General features: G+C 37.6%; 1 protein-coding gene across 4 annotated transcripts in view; it reads left to right on the top strand.

Moving 5' to 3' along the window:
- The window catches only part of Anln (anillin, actin binding protein), a 66,977-nt gene extending 56,384 nt beyond the window's left edge, over positions 1 to 10,593 (top strand). For all 4 annotated transcript variants that reach the window (XM_074065290.1, XM_074065291.1, XM_020182903.2 and 1 more), the window contains 3 exons: positions 2,356 to 2,463; positions 6,921 to 7,093; positions 9,259 to 10,593. In XM_074065290.1, coding sequence (XP_073921391.1) covers positions 2,356 to 2,463; positions 6,921 to 7,093; positions 9,259 to 9,382 — 405 coding nt within the window. In that variant the 3' untranslated portion in view covers positions 9,383 to 10,593. The remainder of the gene's footprint in view (positions 1 to 2,355; positions 2,464 to 6,920; positions 7,094 to 9,258) is intronic.
- The last annotated feature ends 9,891 nt before the right edge of the window (positions 10,594 to 20,484 follow it).

Genomic DNA, 20,484 nt, shown 5'->3' with positions numbered 1-20,484 from the left:
CCTGGGCTGGCTTCCAACTGTGATCTTCCTGATCTCTACCTCCTGAGTAGCTAGGATTATAGGCATGAGCCACCGGCATCTGGCGTACTGACCTTTTAATGTAAATATTTTCATATTTTAGAATAAACACCTTTAGCAACAAATAGGCTCTGTTGTGGTAGCTGGTTCCTTTGTATATAATGCCTGGCCTATTTAATTTTTGAGCTCTTCACTAGTTTGCTAGGTCAAGACAGTTTACTGTCTTGAATCCTAAAGCTAATTATATCCCACTCTCAGAAATACAGTAAGAAAGAGCTTTGGAAAGCTCCACACAACTTCTACCCCTGCCTAAACAATGCATTTTAGTTCTCCCAGCTGTCTCCTTATTGAAATGAAATGGAAGCTGTTTGGTCCTGTCCCCTTCTGCTATGTTAGGACCAACAGGAAGAGGAAGCCTGTAATCAGAGAAGCCAGTGCCTGAGTCTCAAATGGTCAGGCTAGGGCTTGACAGATGAACAGCAGGAAAAGGGCATTCTGGCTGGGCAGCTAGAAGGTTCTAGTTCTATCTGCTGTTACTTAATTCCACTGGCCCTCTGTTTCCTCAGCTACAAAGAGAAAAATTGTTCTCTCATTCTTCTCTGATTATAGTTAGGATGTAATAATAAGTGCTATTATTCTTATCCCTCAAATTTTTCCCTATTTCCTTTATGATGTAAGAGGTGAACAAAGACGCAGGATGGAGCTTGTGAGTCACTTGTATTGACTTGTGCATGAGATTGAAATGGCCAGATTCCTTTCTTTCTTCCTTGACTATGAACAATGTTGCTGAAACATGCCTTGGGGAAAGAGGAGTGAAGGGAGGAGAAAAAAGGGCAGGAGGGAATATGGTTACAGTAAAGTAATTAATAAAATTGAGGCTTCACTCTACCGCAGAAACTTTTCCTCTCACACAAAGTGACTTTCCTCTATGGCCAGAAATTGCACTCAGTCAGGCCAGCGTTGGACCTTCACAGAAGTCAGTGATTGAAAAGAATATTTCCTCCTATCACGGGGCTGGCAGGGGCCTTGTTGAGACAATACCCAAAATGTGCTTAGAATGGTGTCGCTCACAAACACCAAATAATGTTAGTATTAACTGTTCAGCAATCAAAAAAGGTGAAATTGTGAGTTCTTGAGTTTTAACTCAGGGCCTTATGCTTGCTAGGCCACTTACATAAGTGGCCTTATATAAGTGGTCCTATACTTGCCAGTTGAGTCATGCCTCTAGTCTAAAGTTGTGATTTCAAGGTGGAAAAGCCTTATTGCTTTCTGCAAGGAAACACAAAGATGCCTTTGGACTATCGGCACTGGGGACAGACTTCTACAGACATATGCTTCTCTGTTCACCTAGTGTCTCTGGCTGCCTTTGTGCTGCAGCAGAAAGCTGAATATTCGTGGCAGAGACTGTGTGGACCATGAAGTCTGAAATACTTATTTACTCTTTGGCTCCATACAGAAGCAGATTGCCTACTCCTGTCCTGCAGCATTGCTACCTTTTTTTCTTGCTTTGTTCTTTAACATAAAAGTTCTCTAGTTTTTCAAAAAATGAAAAGTGAGTTTAAAAAAATTTTTTTTTAAACAAATAAGGGTCTGTGCTGACTACACCTGAAAAATCGTGAAGGATCTCCTCATACTATTAAATGGAAGTATTTCCATGAAAAAAAAATCCAAATGTTATTAGTTACCTGTTCTGCAGTCCTATCTAACCAGCACACTGTGACACCTATCTGTAGAATGTCACTTGCATTCTAAGACCTGGGCTGGCCAAAGGCCTGACTTCAGGGAGTGCCACTCCAAAGTGTGCTTGATGATAAGATGGTGGACTCAGAGTTGATGGTTATCACACTGTCGCATCTGGGCCTGCCATCAAGAATTGACTCCTTTCCTACCCTGTCAGAAAAAGTCTGTTCTCTTGGAGAAAATATAAGGCCATCCAATCAGTGTTCCGTGTGAAGATACCTTTAGTTAGTATTCTATCACTAGGTTTTTGTTTTTAAATATGTAAGGTATGACACTGTTATAATTTCTACTCCAAGACTTGAGGCTCTTCTTTCTTGTTTAAAAAGCATTTAGCGAGGGACATGTTGCTTTTGAAAAGTTTGAAGTTGGGTAGAGATATTTATTTGGAGTTATTTGGATATTCTTAAGTCTTTATGGGTAGATTATAAAAACAACCAGATTTTCTTACTAAGGCAAAAGACATAAGAATCATACAAATAGATTTTGACATGAAATATGACAGTATGGAACTGTTAAACATGCAGAATCAGTAGTACTTCATTGTTAGGACATTTCCCTACAGTTTCTGAAGTTAACATTTCTGTTGATTTTTTTCAGACGATATTTGAAGATGTAAGTGGTTTTGGTGCCTGGCATCGAAGGTGGTGTGTTCTGTCTGGAAACTGTATCTCTTACTGGACTTACCCGGATGATGAGAGGCGAAAGGTATTTAAATAGTACTGGTCAGTGGTGAAAGCCCTGGTTGACTTTCATGTGGTTTTCCTGCAAGTGCTCCCTCTCCTTCTGCCCCATCCACCCAGATTCCCCTAAGCATGGACTTGTTCCTGCTGCAGATGCTCCTATGTGCGTGGGTGGGTGTGGAGATTTTATATCCTGACCATTCCTTAAGATTTGACCACTCTTAATATACCCCATGGTATGTATTTTTCCTTCTTTTCTCTTGAAATGTTTCATCATATATTTTGTTGACAATTTTAGTTGGAAATATGTTAAATTCAATTTGTTATTTTATTAGCTAGTTGTCTTTCCTATATCTGGGATGAACCAGTAATAGAAAACTAGCCACAGGAATGTAACAGTTTTGGTTTTGTTTCTAACTTAACAATATGATTTTGTGCAGCAAATTAGATATCATTTTTAAAGAACATGATATTATCACCAAGTATGACTATTTATTCAACCCCAAACTGAAAAATAGAAACAAGCAGGATTAACAAGGAAAATCATCTATAACAGAGTTAATTACTGCCATCTATCCTCCTAAACTTTAAAAATACATAATATGCAATAGTAATTATGTATTCAGTTTTTAAGCTTTTTTTCCTTCTCTTCTCTTTTTTTTGGGGGTTGGGAACCAAACCTAGGGCCTTGTGCTTGCTAGGCAAGTGCTGTACCACTGAGTTAAATCCCAATCCTTCATGAATCCTTTTAAAACTCAAAGCAGCACTTTTTTTTAATAGCAGTTATTAAATAGTACTACATTGTAATCATTAAAATTAATTTTTTAAAAAATATCTTGCAAAATGCTTGAGACATTCAAGATGGCATAAAAATAACTTTAGCCAACCTCTGAAACTCTCCTAGTTGAAGCTCCTTATACTGTTCTCTTTCCCCCAGGAGAACTCCTGTATAAAAGGGTCCATTGTGCCTAAGTAGCTCTTTAATTTTATTGTATACATACAATGTATACTATTGCAATTGCATGTTTTTCAATATTGTACAAATAATGTTCATTATGCATATTATTCTACAACTTGACTGTTTTGGGTCAACATGGTGTATGTAGTTAGTCTAGGTTGATTTATGTAGCTCTAGTTTGTTCCTTTCCCTCTGCAGTAGAGTATTCCCTTATAAGAACATGTCACAATTAATTTATTCATTTATTCATTTTCCTGTTTTTGAACATTATTTCTAAACTGTTGATATCACAAACAGTACAACTGTGATTTAGCTTCTTAGATACATGGGTGAGAGTTCTTTCTTGAGTTTAACCTACAGTAGGATTGCTGGGTTATAGGATTTGTACATCTTCAGCTTTGACTAGATTTTGTTAAATGATTCTTGAAACTGGTTGTAAAATTTTCCATTCCTACCCAAGCATATGTAAGAATTCTCAGTTTTCCATATTCCCATCAACACTTAATATATTAGCCTTTAAATTTTTGTCAGTATGATAGATATAAAATGTTATCTCACTGTTTTTATTTTCTATCTGCTTGATTACTAGAGTAAGCATCTTTTCTTGTGTATATGGTCAATTATATTTTTCTTTTATTACTTTTTTTTTTTTTGGACAGGGTCTCACTGTGTAGCTCAGATCTTCCTGTTCTGGGGATAGGTGTGTACCACCATGCCCAAGGCTGATTTTCTATATGCTGTAACAATTTTTTTCTCTTTTTTGGTAAATTACAATTATGTTTCTTTGGTCTTTGGCTTGGCTTATCTCTTAGCTTTATAGGTTTTGCATGAATAGTTTTTTTTTTACTGTTAAGGAAATCAGATCTATCAATCTGTTTCATTGTTTGTGGGTTTTTTTGTTTTTTTGTCTCAAGAAAACTGTTCTCCAGTCAAAAAGATTTCTCTTATGCCTCCTCAAAATTTTATACTTCACCTTTTATTTACCTAGAATTGTGTGTGTGTGTGTGTGTGTGTGTGTGTGTGTGTGTGTTTGGATAATCACTGAATGGCTAATCCTTTCCCCACTGAACTGCAATGCCATCTCTGGCATGAATCAAGATATTTATTAAATTGGGTGTGATGGTACATGCCTGTAAATCCCAGCATTCAGGTGGCAGAGGCAAAAGGAGTTTGAGGCCAGCCTTGAATATACAGGGAGACCTTGTCGCAAAAATAATGTGTATAACATATCACTGTGTATTTTTTGACTTTTTGGGGTTTTTTTGTCTGTTTCTATATCCCAGATTCCATTACTGTAGTTTTATAATAAATCTTCATGCCTGGTAATGAAAATCTCCTAATTTGTTCTTCCCCAATAATTTATTACTATTCTTGGCCCTTGCTTTTTTTCATATTCACACACATGGAAATATATATACACATACGTATTTTACTTTCAATATTTAAAATTGCTCAAATGCATACAAAACAGACGTGAATTCCCAACTTCAGTATTTTCATGTTTCATTTATATCTCTGCAACACATATTCTTTCTTGTTCTTGTTGCATTGCTGGGGTGCTTAACATGAGTTAGGCTTCCTGTTAAACCATTTCATTTATTCGAGCCCAGGCTGTAGGTTCCAGTGTTGGCAAGCATCCAGGGAAGCCAGGGTTTCAGGTGACCTTGCTATTCTGCATCCTCTCTTCCTTGCTGATTTCAGCCCATGACGATTTCTTCTCTTTGTGCATCACTTACCTAGCAATTCAGGTGTTCTGTAATGGCCGGTCCTTCAGACTATTTACTTTGCCATATTTGCTGGAAACAAACTAGTTTTAACTAGTCCCCTATTACTGCCATTTCATCTGTTTTGAATTTCTTTTGCTAGTATGGAAAAATAGTGACTCCCTTGTATAAAATCTTTGTGTGCTTATTTATGTATTTGCTTAGGATAAGTTTCTTTTAGGTAGAATCACAGATGGGAGTATGTTCCTTTGTAATGCTTTGTGATTGCTGTTATCAAGTTGCCAACCAGTAATAGATTGTTTTGTACTTTAACCAGCAGTATGTAAGAATTTCTGTTATCCTTTAGCCAGTCAACAAGTCTTTTTACTGTGCACACTTAACCAATCTGGGGTTTTAAAGTGGTGTATTTTAAAAATTACTAATGGAATTGACAGTTTTATTGGCTGTTCATAAATCGTTTGTGCCCATGTATATCCCCCTCCCATTCTCAGGACCATTTGGTTTCCTAAATGTTTATCTCCTCTTTGGCTGTCATACCGTGAGAATGACTTAGCCACTAAGTATACAAAGCAGTTGTTTGCCCTTTTAGAACTACATAAAAGTATTTGCACCTGAAATAAGATGTCTGGCTTTCCTCTTATTGAAGTGAAGAAGAGGGTGAAATATAGATAAAAAGTAGTTAAATATGTATTCCTAATTGTTGAGGCTGGTGAGGTACTTGGTAGTTCATTATATTTTTTTTTATTTTCTCTGTAAAGTTTTTCTTAGTAGTAGTTTCTTGTTTCTTTATTTCAGGTTTATTGGATGGTCGGCAAGGGGCATCAGATGATATCTTGGATTTCTACTTTTATATCCAGCAAGAAATAGTAGTTAATATTGAATGTGTTTCTCTAGGTCCATTATAACTATTTTAAGTTTTTTTACTTTTAATTGACACTTGATAATTGAATATATTTATGGGATGCAAGATAATATTTTCTTAATGCATGCATGCATTGTAGAATGACCAAAGTAAAATCAGTATGTTTATTATCTTGATTACTTATTATTTCTTTGTAGTGAAAACATTTAAACTTCTCTTAGCTATTTTGAAATATACAGTACATTAATTTTTTTCAACACATTATTATTAACTATAGTCACAGTGCTGTGCCATAGAATTTATTCCTCCCAGCTAACTTTAACTTTGGATCTGTTGACCAATCAATATCTTCTCTTTCCCTATCTACCCCCACCTTCCATGGCCTCTGATAACCACCATTCCACTCTCTACTTCTGGGCATCTGACATTTGCAGATTCCACATGTACGTGTAAAATCAAAGGGCATTTGTCTTTCCATGTTGTCTGGCTTATTTCATTTAACATAATGTCTTCTAGGTTCATTCATGTTGCAAATGACAAATTTTCCTATTTTCTTCTCTCTCCCTTTTTTTTGGATGAGGGTTTGAACTACAAAGGGCTTTGTGTTTGTAAAACAGGCACTGTACTGCTTATGCCATGCTTCCAGTTCTGTTTTCTTTTAAGGCTGAATGGTATCCCATGGTGTCTATGTACCACATTTTTTTTAGTCCATTCGTCTGCTGATGGACACTTAGGTTGTACCCATAGCTTGGTTATTGTGAATAAGCTTGCAGTACACATGGGAGTCATTTGTATGCCCTCTATTGTTTCATTTTAAAAATAGGGTCATTTTTTTTCTGGTAGTTAATTTTAACTTTTAAATTAACATTGCATAATAGCTTACACATGTAAATAGTATTGCTTATGTTCTACTAATTTTTTTAAAATTTATTTTAAAGAATCCCATAGGAAGGATAAATCTGGCCAATTGCATCAGTCGTCAGATAGACCCAGCCAACAGAGAATTTTGTGCAAGACGCAACACTTTTGAACTGATTACTGTTCGACCACAAAGAGAAGATGACCGGGAGACTCTTGTCAGCCAGTGCAGGGACACACTCTGTGTCACCAAGTATGTATTGCCCATTTTTATTTCTGTGAACTGAGTACTTCCCCATTCTGTTTTTACCATGATAGAAAACATTGAAGATGGTCCTTGGCTCTGAAAAGTATATAGCCCTAGTGAGAAAACACTATACACAGCATTAAGAGAAAAAGCTGCAATAACTAGATTAATACAGTTAGGAAAAGTATATCATTGAGGTTATATCTTTGCTACTCATATTTTCCAGTATACTCACAGTGTAGGTGTTTTCAAGGCAGTTAGCTAATGGTCTTTGGATTAAATTTAAAGATTTCATGTAGCTGAGAAAACAAGCAGTATTCAAGGAGACCTTATAAATCCTTTTCACTAAAAATACCTTCATTTAATCACCTCACTTACAGAAACAATCTCATTCTATTGTGCAGATTTCTGGTTGGTGATCACAGCGTAAACTCTTGGGAATGTTGCTTTTTTGTTAACCCTGAGCTTAAGTATAGGATGCATGAGCTTATTGCTAAGGATCTTGCATAGATTCTTTTGCTCTGATGCCCAAGAGAAGCCTAAAGACCTCCTTCAATGTACAAAGCTGTGACTAGGGACAAAAATTAGAATTTGGCACAGTCTTTCATCATCAGGCTGTTGCTGGATATTGCAGACTTGGAAATGGATAGGCCCAGCTCTGTGGGTTTCTAATGTGACAGTATTAGAATGTTAACAGCCAAGAGACACTATAATAAAATGGAACAAAGTTGTTCAGAAACTGCTAATTTGTTTTAAAATAGCTAGGTAGAAGCTGGCACATACCTGTAATCCCAGCATTCAGGAGGTAGAGGCAGGAGTTCAAGGTTAGCCTAGGCTACATAATGAGCTCAAAACCAAGGACTGGGGATGGAGCTCAGTGGTAGAATACTTGCCTAGCATGCACAAGGCTATAGGTTCAACCCCAGCACCACAAAATAAAATAAAATAAAATCTAGATTAAAAACTCATTCTTTGGAAAATTTACCCCCTCCCCTTTCCCCTTCAGAGGTGACTCTGCTGAGCTTGGGGGGATCTTGGCTAAGGCAGTGGGGTGAGTGCTCACCATGGTGGCTCCACCGACTGGCAGTTCTTGATGTCTAAGACAACTTTCAGATTAATTCATTTTGACTCATCCATTCCTTCCCTTCAGGGACCTTCTGTGTGTTAATAGTAGCATCAGGCAGGGAGGGAAAGACAGACTGTGTTTATAATCATTTTGATCGATAGCTACCCCAGTCAGTGGGAACCAGTCAAAGCTCAGTACCTAAATAGTTCCCCACAACAGCCCACTTCATCCCTTGTAAACATCAGTCATATTTTTCATATAACTGGTTGTATAATCTCCTAGACTTCTCCTTGGGCCTCCCCTGTGGTAGAAGTAGCTAGACCATGTGTTATTCTACTTATTCTGTGCTTCATTTATGTAAGTAGTACTCTCTCCATTGACCACTAAGAGATGGCAAACTCACTACTTATTCATGTTTATGTTATTTTAGTACCACTGGGAAGAAATGTAAAGATGCAAAATGAGTACAACTTTCTAACAGCTAGCTGTTCTCTCTAGAAATAAATCTGGCTATGCATTGGGGATTTCCCCACTTCCTTCCCCCATGTCCCTAACAACTACTTAATCATTCAACTTGCGTTCCTGATAAGCCAAAGTCTTAGGATCTTTAGATAATTTATTATAAATATCATACTCTACTAACATAATAGGGCAGAAATAATGGGAAACAGTGAAAATAGCAGTACCTATAAAGCCAGTGATGGTCCATGAGCCTGTCTGTGATTGTAGCTCTTAGGGAGCCTGAGTCTGAAGGACATCAAAAGCTCCCAAGTTCAAGCCTGTTGTGCTCTTGCTAGGAAGTTGCTCACACTCAGTGGGTGTCCCACCTTGACAGACTACTTTTTCAAAAACACTTACTTTCTTTGGTCATAAACATCACTTACCAAATTAATTAGTGTGAGTTAGGACTAAGTAGGGATAATTTTTCTCTTTTGTACTTGAAGAAAAACCTCACTATGTGGGTCCTTGCATCCATTAAAAGATGGTAAGAGCAGCTCTTTTTAGTGGTTTGTTTAGGGTTTTTTCTTTCTTTCCCCCAGCAACACCACAGGGAGGTATGGAATGAGGGTGAGAGAGAAACCTGAACTCTTGTTTGTTCTTGTAGGAACTGGCTATCTGCAGATACTAAAGAAGAACGGGATCTCTGGATGCAAAAACTCAATCAGGTTCTTATTGATATTCGCCTCTGGCAACCTGATGCTTGCTACCAACCTATTGGAAAGTCTTAGACTTGGAAATTTCCATACCATGTAGAGGCTTTGGAGCTGTGCCATACATGTATTTCAAAAAAACACACCTAAGAGCATTAGATTTGCTGATTGCATTTTATGCTTTAACTATGAAAGGGTTTGTGCAAATATTCACTACATATTATGCAGTATTTATGTCTTTTGTATGTAAAACTTCAACAGGTTTTTCCTGTTCAAAGATGATTGGAAGTCAGTTCATTGTAGTTGATTTGCTAAATCTAAATTTAAGAATCTCATTTTCCTAGAAGTCAGTTATTCATGACAAATTATATATATTTTTTAAAGTAAGAAATTCTGAGTTATCTTCTTGGAGCTGAGTCTTGAAGTAGCAAGATCTTCCAGGGATACAGACAGAAACCTCTGGTTTGGTGATCCTTTCTCTTGTCTCAGTTTTTTCAAAAGGTGTGATCGGTCATCTATGGTCATGATAAGACTTGTTAGACTTGTTGAGAATACTGAAAAAATTTCTAAGGGACTTTACAGAAACAATTTTGATAATGGAGATGAGAACTTTCTCAAATAGCAAATGTATATTTGAAAAATACACATTTTGAGGCCTCCTTCAAAGAAGATGTAGTCATAGGAGGCATTATGTGAGATTTAGGGGCCAAATTTTTATATAGAAGAGTTAATAATCACAAGGTTTACATTTACCCAGTTGTCATATGCAGTGTGGTGCACATTTTCATAGAATTCAGGCTTTATTAAAATAATTATTTTTGCTGTATAGGTTTTAGACTCCTCAAACATAAGCATATTGATTTTTTTCTGCTCCAGTCACAAAACAATGTAAATTGAAGAAACTATATAAAAAGAAGTAAACTTTACCAAGCTGCTATGGACTAATACTTTGCTTGCCAAAGTTCTTGTCTTCTTCTTGTTTTTCTTTCCATGTCATATATGCAGCATCTAGAAACCTGTTTTGAAATCATTCAAAAAACTATTAAGTCATGTATTACCTTCAAAAGCCTAATACCTTTTCTTAACATAAAAATACTATAAAGTATGGCCTCAACTTTTAAATACACTTTGACTTTCTTTTCTCAGTTGTTAAAGTTATTGATGATTTCATTATAAACACTAAAATCTGTCACATGTTGTTTTATTTGTTATTCAAATGTGTTTTTTTCTTATGTATGTTATAAAAATATATTTTATGACTCTTACCGAAATAAATAATTGTAAATGGTTGAAGGATCAGTTATTTAAGAAACGCCGTGTGTGGTGTGGCTGCTCTGCATGGGTAGGCTGTGGGGCTTCTATTTTTTTTTTCTTTCTTTTTTTCGTCTTTGTGGGGCTTCTTGAGGGCCTTGTGCTGATGACATCTCATTCGTGTTTTTTTTCTCTATCCCAGTGCTCAGCTTACTGTGTGCTTGGAGTTGCTGTTAAGTGCACAGGTGCATGACAGACCATTTCTGAGGCATTTCAGCTGAATGTGATGCTTGGGTGTGCACTTTGGGAACATGGTGGGTTATTCCCAAGTGCTTAGCAGAAACTGAGGGGGAGAGTGACATCGCCAGCCAAAACAGGGTACAGGTTGGATGTGACTGATGAGAAGTCCCCTTGTATTTATTGGTAGATTTGCATTTATTCCAAATAAACATTACATATAGTGGTTCAAACTTCACGAGGCACAAAGAAGTTAAAGTAAAAAGTCTTCCCTTGTCAGAATTACTTTTGTCAGTTTGTACATCTTCCCATAGAACAAATGGGAATTACATAGATTATATGTGTATTAATACAAATATTTATATTCTTTGTTTCATACTATTTGTTATAAGTCTATCTTTAAAAGTACAAAAGTATCCCTTGGAGATCATTCAATTTTAATATATGTAAAGTGTATAACGTTCATTTAGGTTAAGGTAATTTAGGTTAAGGTAAGGTGGAGCATCTGAGTTAGAAATACTCCATGAAACGGTGGAAAATATCTGATGATTTCACTGTCATCTGCCCAGAGGGGCTTGCTGAAATCATTCGAGTAGATAAGATCATCCAGGAAATATAATCTGCAAAGAGAAGCAGTAATAAATACAGTCAGTTCAATAAAATGGTTCAGATGAAAATCAGTTTGCAGTAAAGTCATAAAGGGAAAAGGACAGATTTGTTTGTATAAAATAATCCCTGCCTTACAAATGTTTATAAACAAAGGTAAAACACAAGCAACAGAGAAGAAAATATTCACAACATCCTTAATAATTAAAGTATTTATGTGCAAAATATAAAATAACTCCCATGACAGGCTATCACTGTTTGAGCATTCACTGTGCACCAGGTATGTTACCCTTGGTGTTGTATGCATTGTTTCATAATCTTTACATGACCTTATGAAATTGGCATTAACACTAAAACTTTACTTGGGTGACTTTTCTGAGGCCATATTTAGACCCAGATGCAAACCCATCCTCTGCTCCACAGTCCAAATACTTCTTCATTTTACTGTGACATTTCTCAAAATAATAAGAAAAAGAAGATTTAACTTAAAAACATGAACACAAATCTGAAAAGCCAACAAACATAAAAATAATAAACCATTAAATAAAAAAATACAGTTTTATATGGCTGTGGTTATTGGCCCACAGGGTCTGGTATTTCTGAGAAATTCTATACACTTGGTGAGAATAGAAACTGACATTTAAATCAGTTAAATAGCTGATTTAACTCCTTTGTCCATATCTCCTCAAACTTGAATGTGAGCAGAGATATACATAAAAAAATGGTCATAATAATACAGTTTTTAATGTGAAAAAAGGAAATAGCCCAAAGATCTATCAACAGGGAAGAAAACTGAGATATCTGCAAGCTCCCCCTACTTTTTTTTTTTTTGCAGTACTGGGGCTTATACTCAGCACCTACACCTTGAGCCACCCCACCACCCCTTTTTGTGATGGGTTTTTTTGAGATAGAGTATTAAGCTGGCTTCGAACCTTGATCCTCCTGATCTCTGCCTCCTGAGTAGCTAGGATTACAAGCATGAGCCACTGGCGTCTGGCTTGGAAGCCCCTTAATAGGAGATTATGGTACATTATTTTCCACAAAACACCATTGATGGTCAAAAGAATGAAGCAAGCCTATATATTTTATTGATTTGGAAAATTTTCCAGAGGAACTTGTGGGCGGAACAAAAGGAATATGTTATGCCACATGTGCAATATAGACACATAGATAACTAGATAAAAGTATGGAAGGAACCACATCGGGTTGTGTATGGGAAAGAGTTGGTAGCAGTGTTGGGTGGAGCAATGCTTTGACCACACTTTTAGATTATTTGATATGTTTATAATGAGTATTTTCATATATTGCTTGTGTACATGAACTTAGGAACACTTTAAAATTAAAGTCAGTGGCTGGCTGCCCTTGATCATAAATGTAACAGTACTGCCATCCAGAAATGTTGTAACATTTAAAATCTTATGCTTAAGGACTGGAGTTGTGGCTCAAGCAGCAGAGCACCTGCCTTGCAAGCATGGGCCCCTGGGTTCAAACCCCAGTACTGCCACACAAAAAATTAAAACCAGAATGAAAAATTGAGTGAGTGGGAGACTTAAGTAGATACTACAGGATATGGGATTGTGAAGGGAAAGGCCCACGTTGGATAATAGTTTGGTGGGAAACATTGAGTGAAGGGTATTTGTGGACGAGAAAATGACTGTGTTCCTGTGCTGATGGGGAAGAGCCAAAGTGAGGGAGGGAGAACCTGAAGATAGTGTTAAGAAGGAGTACAAAAGATGGAGAAAGGTGAATCTGTGAAGCACGATAAAAGATGATAGGACCTAGAAGATAGGTAGAGTTCAGACCTCATGCCAGCAGCCAGCATTTATTTACATAGTAACTTTGTAAGTATTGATGGAATCCGCTCCTCAAACCTAGCAATCATGTAGGGTCAGACAGCTGTGGAATTATCTGTGAGTCCTCCTTGTTAATGAAGCGTGCTATCCAGTGGGATCCATGTGGAGGCAGGGCAACTGTGGTGTGGAACATTTGCACATGTGTTTCCAGACATAAAGCCACAAGTGATAGAGCACTGGCCTAGCAATGCAAAGGCCTGAGTTCAAACTCCAGTACCACACGCACACACAAATGAAGCCAGGGTTGGGTTAACATTAGTTGATGAATCTCTGTAAAGGGAAGTCAGAGGTCTGTAATCCCTGAGACTTTCTTTATATTCCCAAGAGTATAAACCCTAAGACGGCATATCCCTTTCCCATTTTCAAGATGGTGTCTAAAAATTTTTTTAGTACTTTATTTTCTGTCATATTTAGAATAGTGACATTTCAGATTGAAAACTTTGCTATTCTTTTAATCAAATCTAAAAGACTTTATAGCCTTCCTTTTACTTCAGTTCTCTCACATAATTTTATATTAATGTAATATTTTTATGTTTGGAAAAATATATAAGTGAAACAACTTTTAATCATAATATTTTAGTTTATTTTTCTTTTTGTCAGTACTTGGGTTTGAACTCAGGTCTTTGCACTTGCAAGGCAGGCACTCTACTGCTTGAGCCATACCATCAGTCCTTAAGCATATGATTTTAAATGTTAAAAACATTTCTGGATGGAATTATTGTCACATTTATGATTAACAAATATTCATTTGAAAAATTTAAACATGAAAAGTAAAATTTTACAAGATGTATCAAAGAGGTGGATCTTTTAATTAAGTTAGTTTATGAGCAGATCATTTTTTTTACTGAGATGTGGTACATCATTAATTCTATCCCTTTTCATTTTTATAGATATTGGAAGGTGTTTGTGTATAACAAAGCCACACAATACTTTGATATTTCTTTTTTCTTTTTTTTTTTTTTGCAGTACTGGGGCTTGAACTCAGAGCCTCATGCTTGCTAGGCTTAACTAGGCAGGCACTCTACCATTTGAGCCTGCTTTGACATTTCAAATGAGCTATCAAAAATTATTTTTGATAAACTCAATTATTTTTAGCTAATATAGCAAGGAGGATACAGGTTGTGCTACTGTAAAAACAACAACAAAAATACAATGGGTCATACAAGATAGATGTTTCTCATACAACAGCCCAAAGACAAGAAACCAATGAACCTTGATGTTCAAGGACCCAGGTCCTTATCCCTGACATTGCCTAGGGTACAGATCTTATTCTCATGGCCAAAGCCAGCTCCTCCCATCATATCCATGGTTAGTCATTTAGGAAAGGGGAAAAGAGGAGAGCTCATTCCCAATTTTGTCATTTGCAGGTAAATAGATGAAACTGGGAAACATCATCTTAAGTGAAGTTAGCCAGGCTCAGAAGGCCAAAAGCCACACGTTCTCTCTCATATGTAGAATATAGACCTAATACAAATGCAGCAATATTAGGGAACACTGGTCACACTAAGGGGAGGTAGGGAGGGAAACTAAGAGCTTGAATATGGTTGATATACTCTCTATACAAGAATGACTATGGAAATCTTAAACTGACTGAAACCACCATAAGAAAGGGACTAAGGTAGAATGAAGAAAAATAGAGGAGATAAACCAGTTAGGGTTATAATATATACATACATGGAACTATCACAAGGAAACTCCCTGGTAGCTACCTTTATCTCAAACAAGCTAAAATGTCATGTTTTTCATTTTCTCTTTTTTCTTCTACAAAATCAGAGAACAGGAAGGTGGAACAGGTCCTGCCTAGTGGGGAAGGATGGCACCACTGTGAGGGGGGTAATGGGGAAAGGGGGTAGGAGGGTAAATATGGTGCAAAATGTGTACGCATGTATGTACATGCAGAAATGATACATGTTGAAACTACTCCAGAAATCAGGGGAGGGGGAGATAAAGGAGAATAGTAAAGGGGAGAATTCAAGTATGATATATTTGATACATTGTGAGAACCTGTGTGAATGCCACAGTGTATCCCCACACAGCACAACAAAGAAAAAAGATCAAGACCCATAATTTGCATACACCATTTTCCCCACATTCTTTGGCAAGCTTAACCACATAGCTGGAAAATGTTGTCTTTAGCTGACTGGCCAGAAATCCTGCTGAAATTAATGAGATTTCTACTATAAAAAGGTAGTGGGGTTACCAGAGGTACGCCAGCCATTGTGACTTCTAACTCTTTCAATTCTGTTGAAAGCAAAAATATGAAAACTATCTGACTTGCAAAAGGATTTGTTGTTCTGCCTTTAGTGTCCAAGAACAACAATATTTGAATTGTCTATTTTATTTATGCTCAGGAAGGAGGTGTTGAGAGGTGAGCATGAAGTATTTTCCTTTGTCAAGTGAGAGGAGGGCAGTTGCGAAGGAGTCAATGGGGGGAAAGGAGAACATCTCACAGGTGGTGTGACTCATTGAAGATGAGGATAACGAATGGTTTCATGGGATGTGCTCTTAAGAAAGTCTTCCCCTATTCTGTAGCATATGTGATAACGAATGGTTTCATGGGATGTGCTCTTAAGAAAGTCTTCCCCTATCCTGTAGGCATATGTGCGCTCCAGTTGGACCCAAGGACCTAGCGCATCAGGCCATATGGGTCCTGGAGAGGTACCAAAGGGCAGGTCAGGGGCATCCAGGATAGGTGACAATGCCTTCCGTGCACTGTGCTTGCATCCTCATTTTGTCAGAATGACTGAGAAAGAAAACGCACAAATGGAGGGAGAATTGAGTTCCAACTTAGTTAGGATCACACCCTTCCCAAGGCAGCACGGTGCTCACGTTCTCACGTGGCTCATCCTTGGCGCACCGTCTTCAGAGAACTCCAATTTTCTCATCTTTAACCGTGTAGCTTCACTTATTTACTTATCAAAGCTCTATTGGCTGTACCTCTCCAGTACTCTCATAGCTTTTCTTTGGGAGATTTGCTGTCTATGGAAACACTCGTTGCCCTACTGAGCTACTTTATTAGCTATAATAACTTTTCATTTGGTTCTTTTTGGCTTTCAGAGAAACTAACTTCAAATAATGATAATTATGTCTCTTCCTTTCTAATATTATGTCACACTTTCTATTTTTGTGCTCCAGAACAATATAAGATAGTGATGGTAACAAGCATTCCGATTTTAATGAGAATACTCTAGTAGTCCACTGTCAAATATAACTGTAACTTTTGTTTCAGGTAGATATTAATGAATTAATTAATTAATCGTTACAGGAGATTTCCTTACAGTCCCATTTTCTTATAGCCAGCTCCCAAATTCATAGTCCTGATAAGAAAGGTGACATTCTCCACAAAAAGGAAATTATGAACCATATCAATTCATAAATACTTATGCTATTTGTTTCTATGTACTGGGAAAAGTCCATTTTGCTTGGAATTTCTCTACTTCTTGAAGATTTTAAAGACTTAACTGTAAAACAACCTAGGCCTGGTATTTTTTGGAGTTTGTATGTTACTTATGGGTCACAAATTACCCCCAAAACTTAGTGAGCTAAAATGGTGATGATATTTACTCTCTTGCAGTTCCCATGGCTCAGGAATCTGGACTTGGCTAGCGAAGTGCTCCAGCTTAGGGCTCAGAAGACTACAGTCAGGGTGTTGGTCCCATCTCAGGGCTGAAGGGTGCCCTCTGGTTCACTCATTTGGTCCTTGGACGGATTCTGTTCCTCACACCCATGCTGACTAGGGCTTCAGTCCCTGGCTGGCTCTTGGATGGGAGCTGCCCTTTTTGTTTTGCCACAGGGCCTCTCCATAGGGCAGGTCAGAGGGTGCCAGCAAGATGGACGTCAATATCGTTTTTGATTATTCTTGGAAGTGACATCTTTCTGTGTACTTTTTACTTCACTGTATTTTGTTTTGTTTTTCAAGACAGGATCTTGCTATGTAGTCTAGGCCGGTCTCAAACTTGTGATCCACCTGCTTCTGCCTTCCAAGTGCTGGGACTATATGCATGTGTCATGAAGCCCGGCTCTGTGTTCTAATTATTAGTTACTACATGAAGCCATGCTCAAGAAGTAAGCACTGGGAACCATTTTAGAAGCTGCCTAACAATTTGATTGTAATTTTTCAGTTCTTTTTATGGCTTCTACTTCTGAAAGAGAATTGTTAATATTCCAGATGAGGAATAAAGGAGTTTTCCCACAACTTTTCAGTTTCCATGCAAATCACAGGTGCTTGAGATCCACATGGAAAACATTCCAAAGTATCTCACAACAAGGAGTCTCACAAGGTGCAAGTTGTAGCAAGGATTTATTTTAGCATAACAGGTAGAGTAGGGAGAAATGGGAAACATAGGAAAGGACATATTTCTTGCTCCTCACCCAGGAAATAGGAATAGAGATTCAAAATAGTGGCTCCTATATGTAGTCTTTATACTTTCTGACCTGGGGGAACACAAATGGCCGTGTCATCTAACAACCCCTAGTCATTAGACAATGGCTCTGGGTGGCCAAGATGGGAGTTATTTATTATTTTGAAACATGAAGATGTGCCCTAGACTATCCAAAACACAGGGGCAATAGGTGTTTTAGGACTTCCTTTTGCTAGACATTTTATTAATGCTTTCTTCTGTTCCCTTCATTCTGCTGTTAAGCCATCCATAGACTTTTAAATCTTGATTAACACATTTTTTCAGTTCAAAAAAATTTCCATTTGGCTCTCCTTTATATTTTCTATTTCTTTGCTGAGAGTTTTAATTGTTTTCATTTGTTCCTAGCATGTTCACAGTTGCTTGTTGAGGCATTTTAATGAAGGCTGCTTGAAAATCATCCTCAGAATTCCAGCATCTAGGTAACTTCTATCTTCTTGGAATCTACTAATTGTCTCTTTCAAAGTGAGGGAAAACCTGAATAAACCATCCAGCTTCCACATGTTTTTGTCACCAGTTTTAGAGGTCATGTGGTTAAGGAGTATATGCCTACTAAGCTTTACTATAGCTAACACGACACATTGGTCACAATGATAATGGTGTCTTTCAGGAACTTGGATATAGCTCAAACTAGTTGAAACCACTGATCCCTCACATGGGCCTGCTCAAATGTCAGGTGGGTGACCTTTTGATATCAGAGGGTCAAAGCCTCCATCCTCAGAGCATGCTAAGGTTTCCATTTTCTATGAAGTTTGATTATGCACGTGCAATTACTTTACTTTTCATTACCTCTTGTCACCTTTTCCCATACCTCAGACCACCCTGCTTCTTTGCTCCATAGAAGACTCTGCCCTCAGGATTTAAATCTTGGGACTCCCAGCAATTCATGAATAAAGTCTCTTTTGCAAAACTTGTCATAACAGCGATTGACACACTATGTGTATGCCAGGCAAAAAGGGCCTCATCCAAGTTGAGATTTTCCTGGTTCTTATAATAAGAAAAAACAATTTAAAAACTGTATTAAGGACATTTAGGGTTTTGTGTTAGGAAACTCTGGATTTTCTTAACCCCTTTGTTTCAGCATGTCTCTCCTGACATCATGCTGGTAGGAGAAGGGGGTGCTGTCTGAATTCTGTGAGTTAGGGGTCATATCCAGTTTCTTCACTGAGCTTCTGTGGACACCAGGGGAGGGATCCCCTTGTTAGTACCAGGTGTGGCTAGATGCCAGACTTCCCCTGTTGAAACCACTCTGGCTGGGAAGTGGGTACCTTGTTCTATTCCCAGGTTGTATCCACTGCCAGTGGATGGCCATGAACAAAGTAACTTTACAATGATCTGCTCTGACACTGGCTGGGAGTGAGAGGGTGCCTTGTCACCACTGGGTGGGACTGAATGTGCAGTCCACATGGCCTCTGCTGACACACTGAAGACATCTTATTACCGCTGGCTAAGGGTAGAACTCTCAGTAACCCACCCCACTCTGGCTGCCATGTTCTGTGATGTTTGACTGGGTGGCATGATTACGGTCAAACATTATCTGTTTTGCTAGGTTGTTTCTTTTGCTAGAGAGTACAGGTGTTTTGGTGAGGGGTGGAGTGGAAGAAAGGACTTTTCTTTGCTCATTTTGGCATTTCTGGGTTGCTGGTTTCTCTAGCGTCTAGTCTAGAATGTATCACACAAAAAAACCCAGAGTCCTCACTGTCCTCTTGTTCCTGGTTCTCAAGCTCTCTGGATTGCCCTCCTTTTTCTTTTCACATTTTAAGGTATTTAGTTTGTTTTATATAAAAGGCCTAGGGCTTGAGCTTTCTCGGTAGGAGGAATTGGGGATGCAGGCCTCTCAAGCATATCTTGTGGGTTTGGGGGGTGTGTGTGTGTGTGTGTGTTTGTGTTTGCCTTTTTATAGTAAATCAGTCTTAAAAAGAAGTATCCAAAACTCTGTGAGTTCTTCTTTTTAATTGCTTGGGCAATTTAAGGTTGCTAGTTAGGTTGAATATCTTTGCATGTGTTTATTGTTCCTATGTATGGCTTTGTGAAATCCATGCTTATGTCCTTTGTCTGTTTTCTGCTCACCCATTTTATTTGATTTATGAGGTCATAGGTTAGAGCTATTCATGTTTGGTTATTTAGGGTTGCATCTATACTCACCTCTTTCATTAGCTGTGCATTCTTTGCCTATATGTTAAACATTCTACAACCTAATGCAGAGATCCATTGGGAGCCTTAAATGAGAAAAATAACAGGACGAAGAGTAAACTTGTAATAAATGGCAGTGTTTTTGTTGTTGCATCCCCAGCAACAACCTTTCTGCTTTTGCTCTGTGAAGTTACAAGTTGCTGGGAATTTAAAAATGCCTACAAATTTCCTTAGAAAAAAAATAATAACAGCAGTATATGGCATTTATTGAAGTGTTTTAGACAGAAAATAATAATACTGAAATTTTAGAATTACCTCTCATGACTTTAACATCTTTTTCTTGATTTCAAATCTTCCTGGAGAAGTTAAAGCAACTTCTACTTCTATTTAAAAAGTTTATACAGTGGGTTTAATCTCCTTTCTTCTAAAAGTTAACTTTTATGTGATTGAAGTAATTTTTTAAAATAGCACATAATTCACAAGATTCAGAGGTTTGGATGTAGTATATAAGGTTTAGTAAAACATCAGACTGTAACTGGTAAAATGAAGAGTTAAGGAGATGGAAAATTTATCATTATGGGCATTCTGTATATGTTCCACATTACCAGTTATTTTGTTTACTGCCTAGAAATGTTATGTACCCTTTGGGACCAGTAAACGAAGTCCAGATTGCTTAATCTCA

The sequence above is a fragment of the Castor canadensis genome, chromosome 2, assembly GCF_047511655.1.
Source record: "Castor canadensis chromosome 2, mCasCan1.hap1v2, whole genome shotgun sequence".
Taxonomy (NCBI): domain Eukaryota; kingdom Metazoa; phylum Chordata; class Mammalia; order Rodentia; family Castoridae; genus Castor; species Castor canadensis.
Note: the sequence above shows the minus strand (reverse complement) of the source record. Positions and strands in the feature narration are given on the sequence as shown.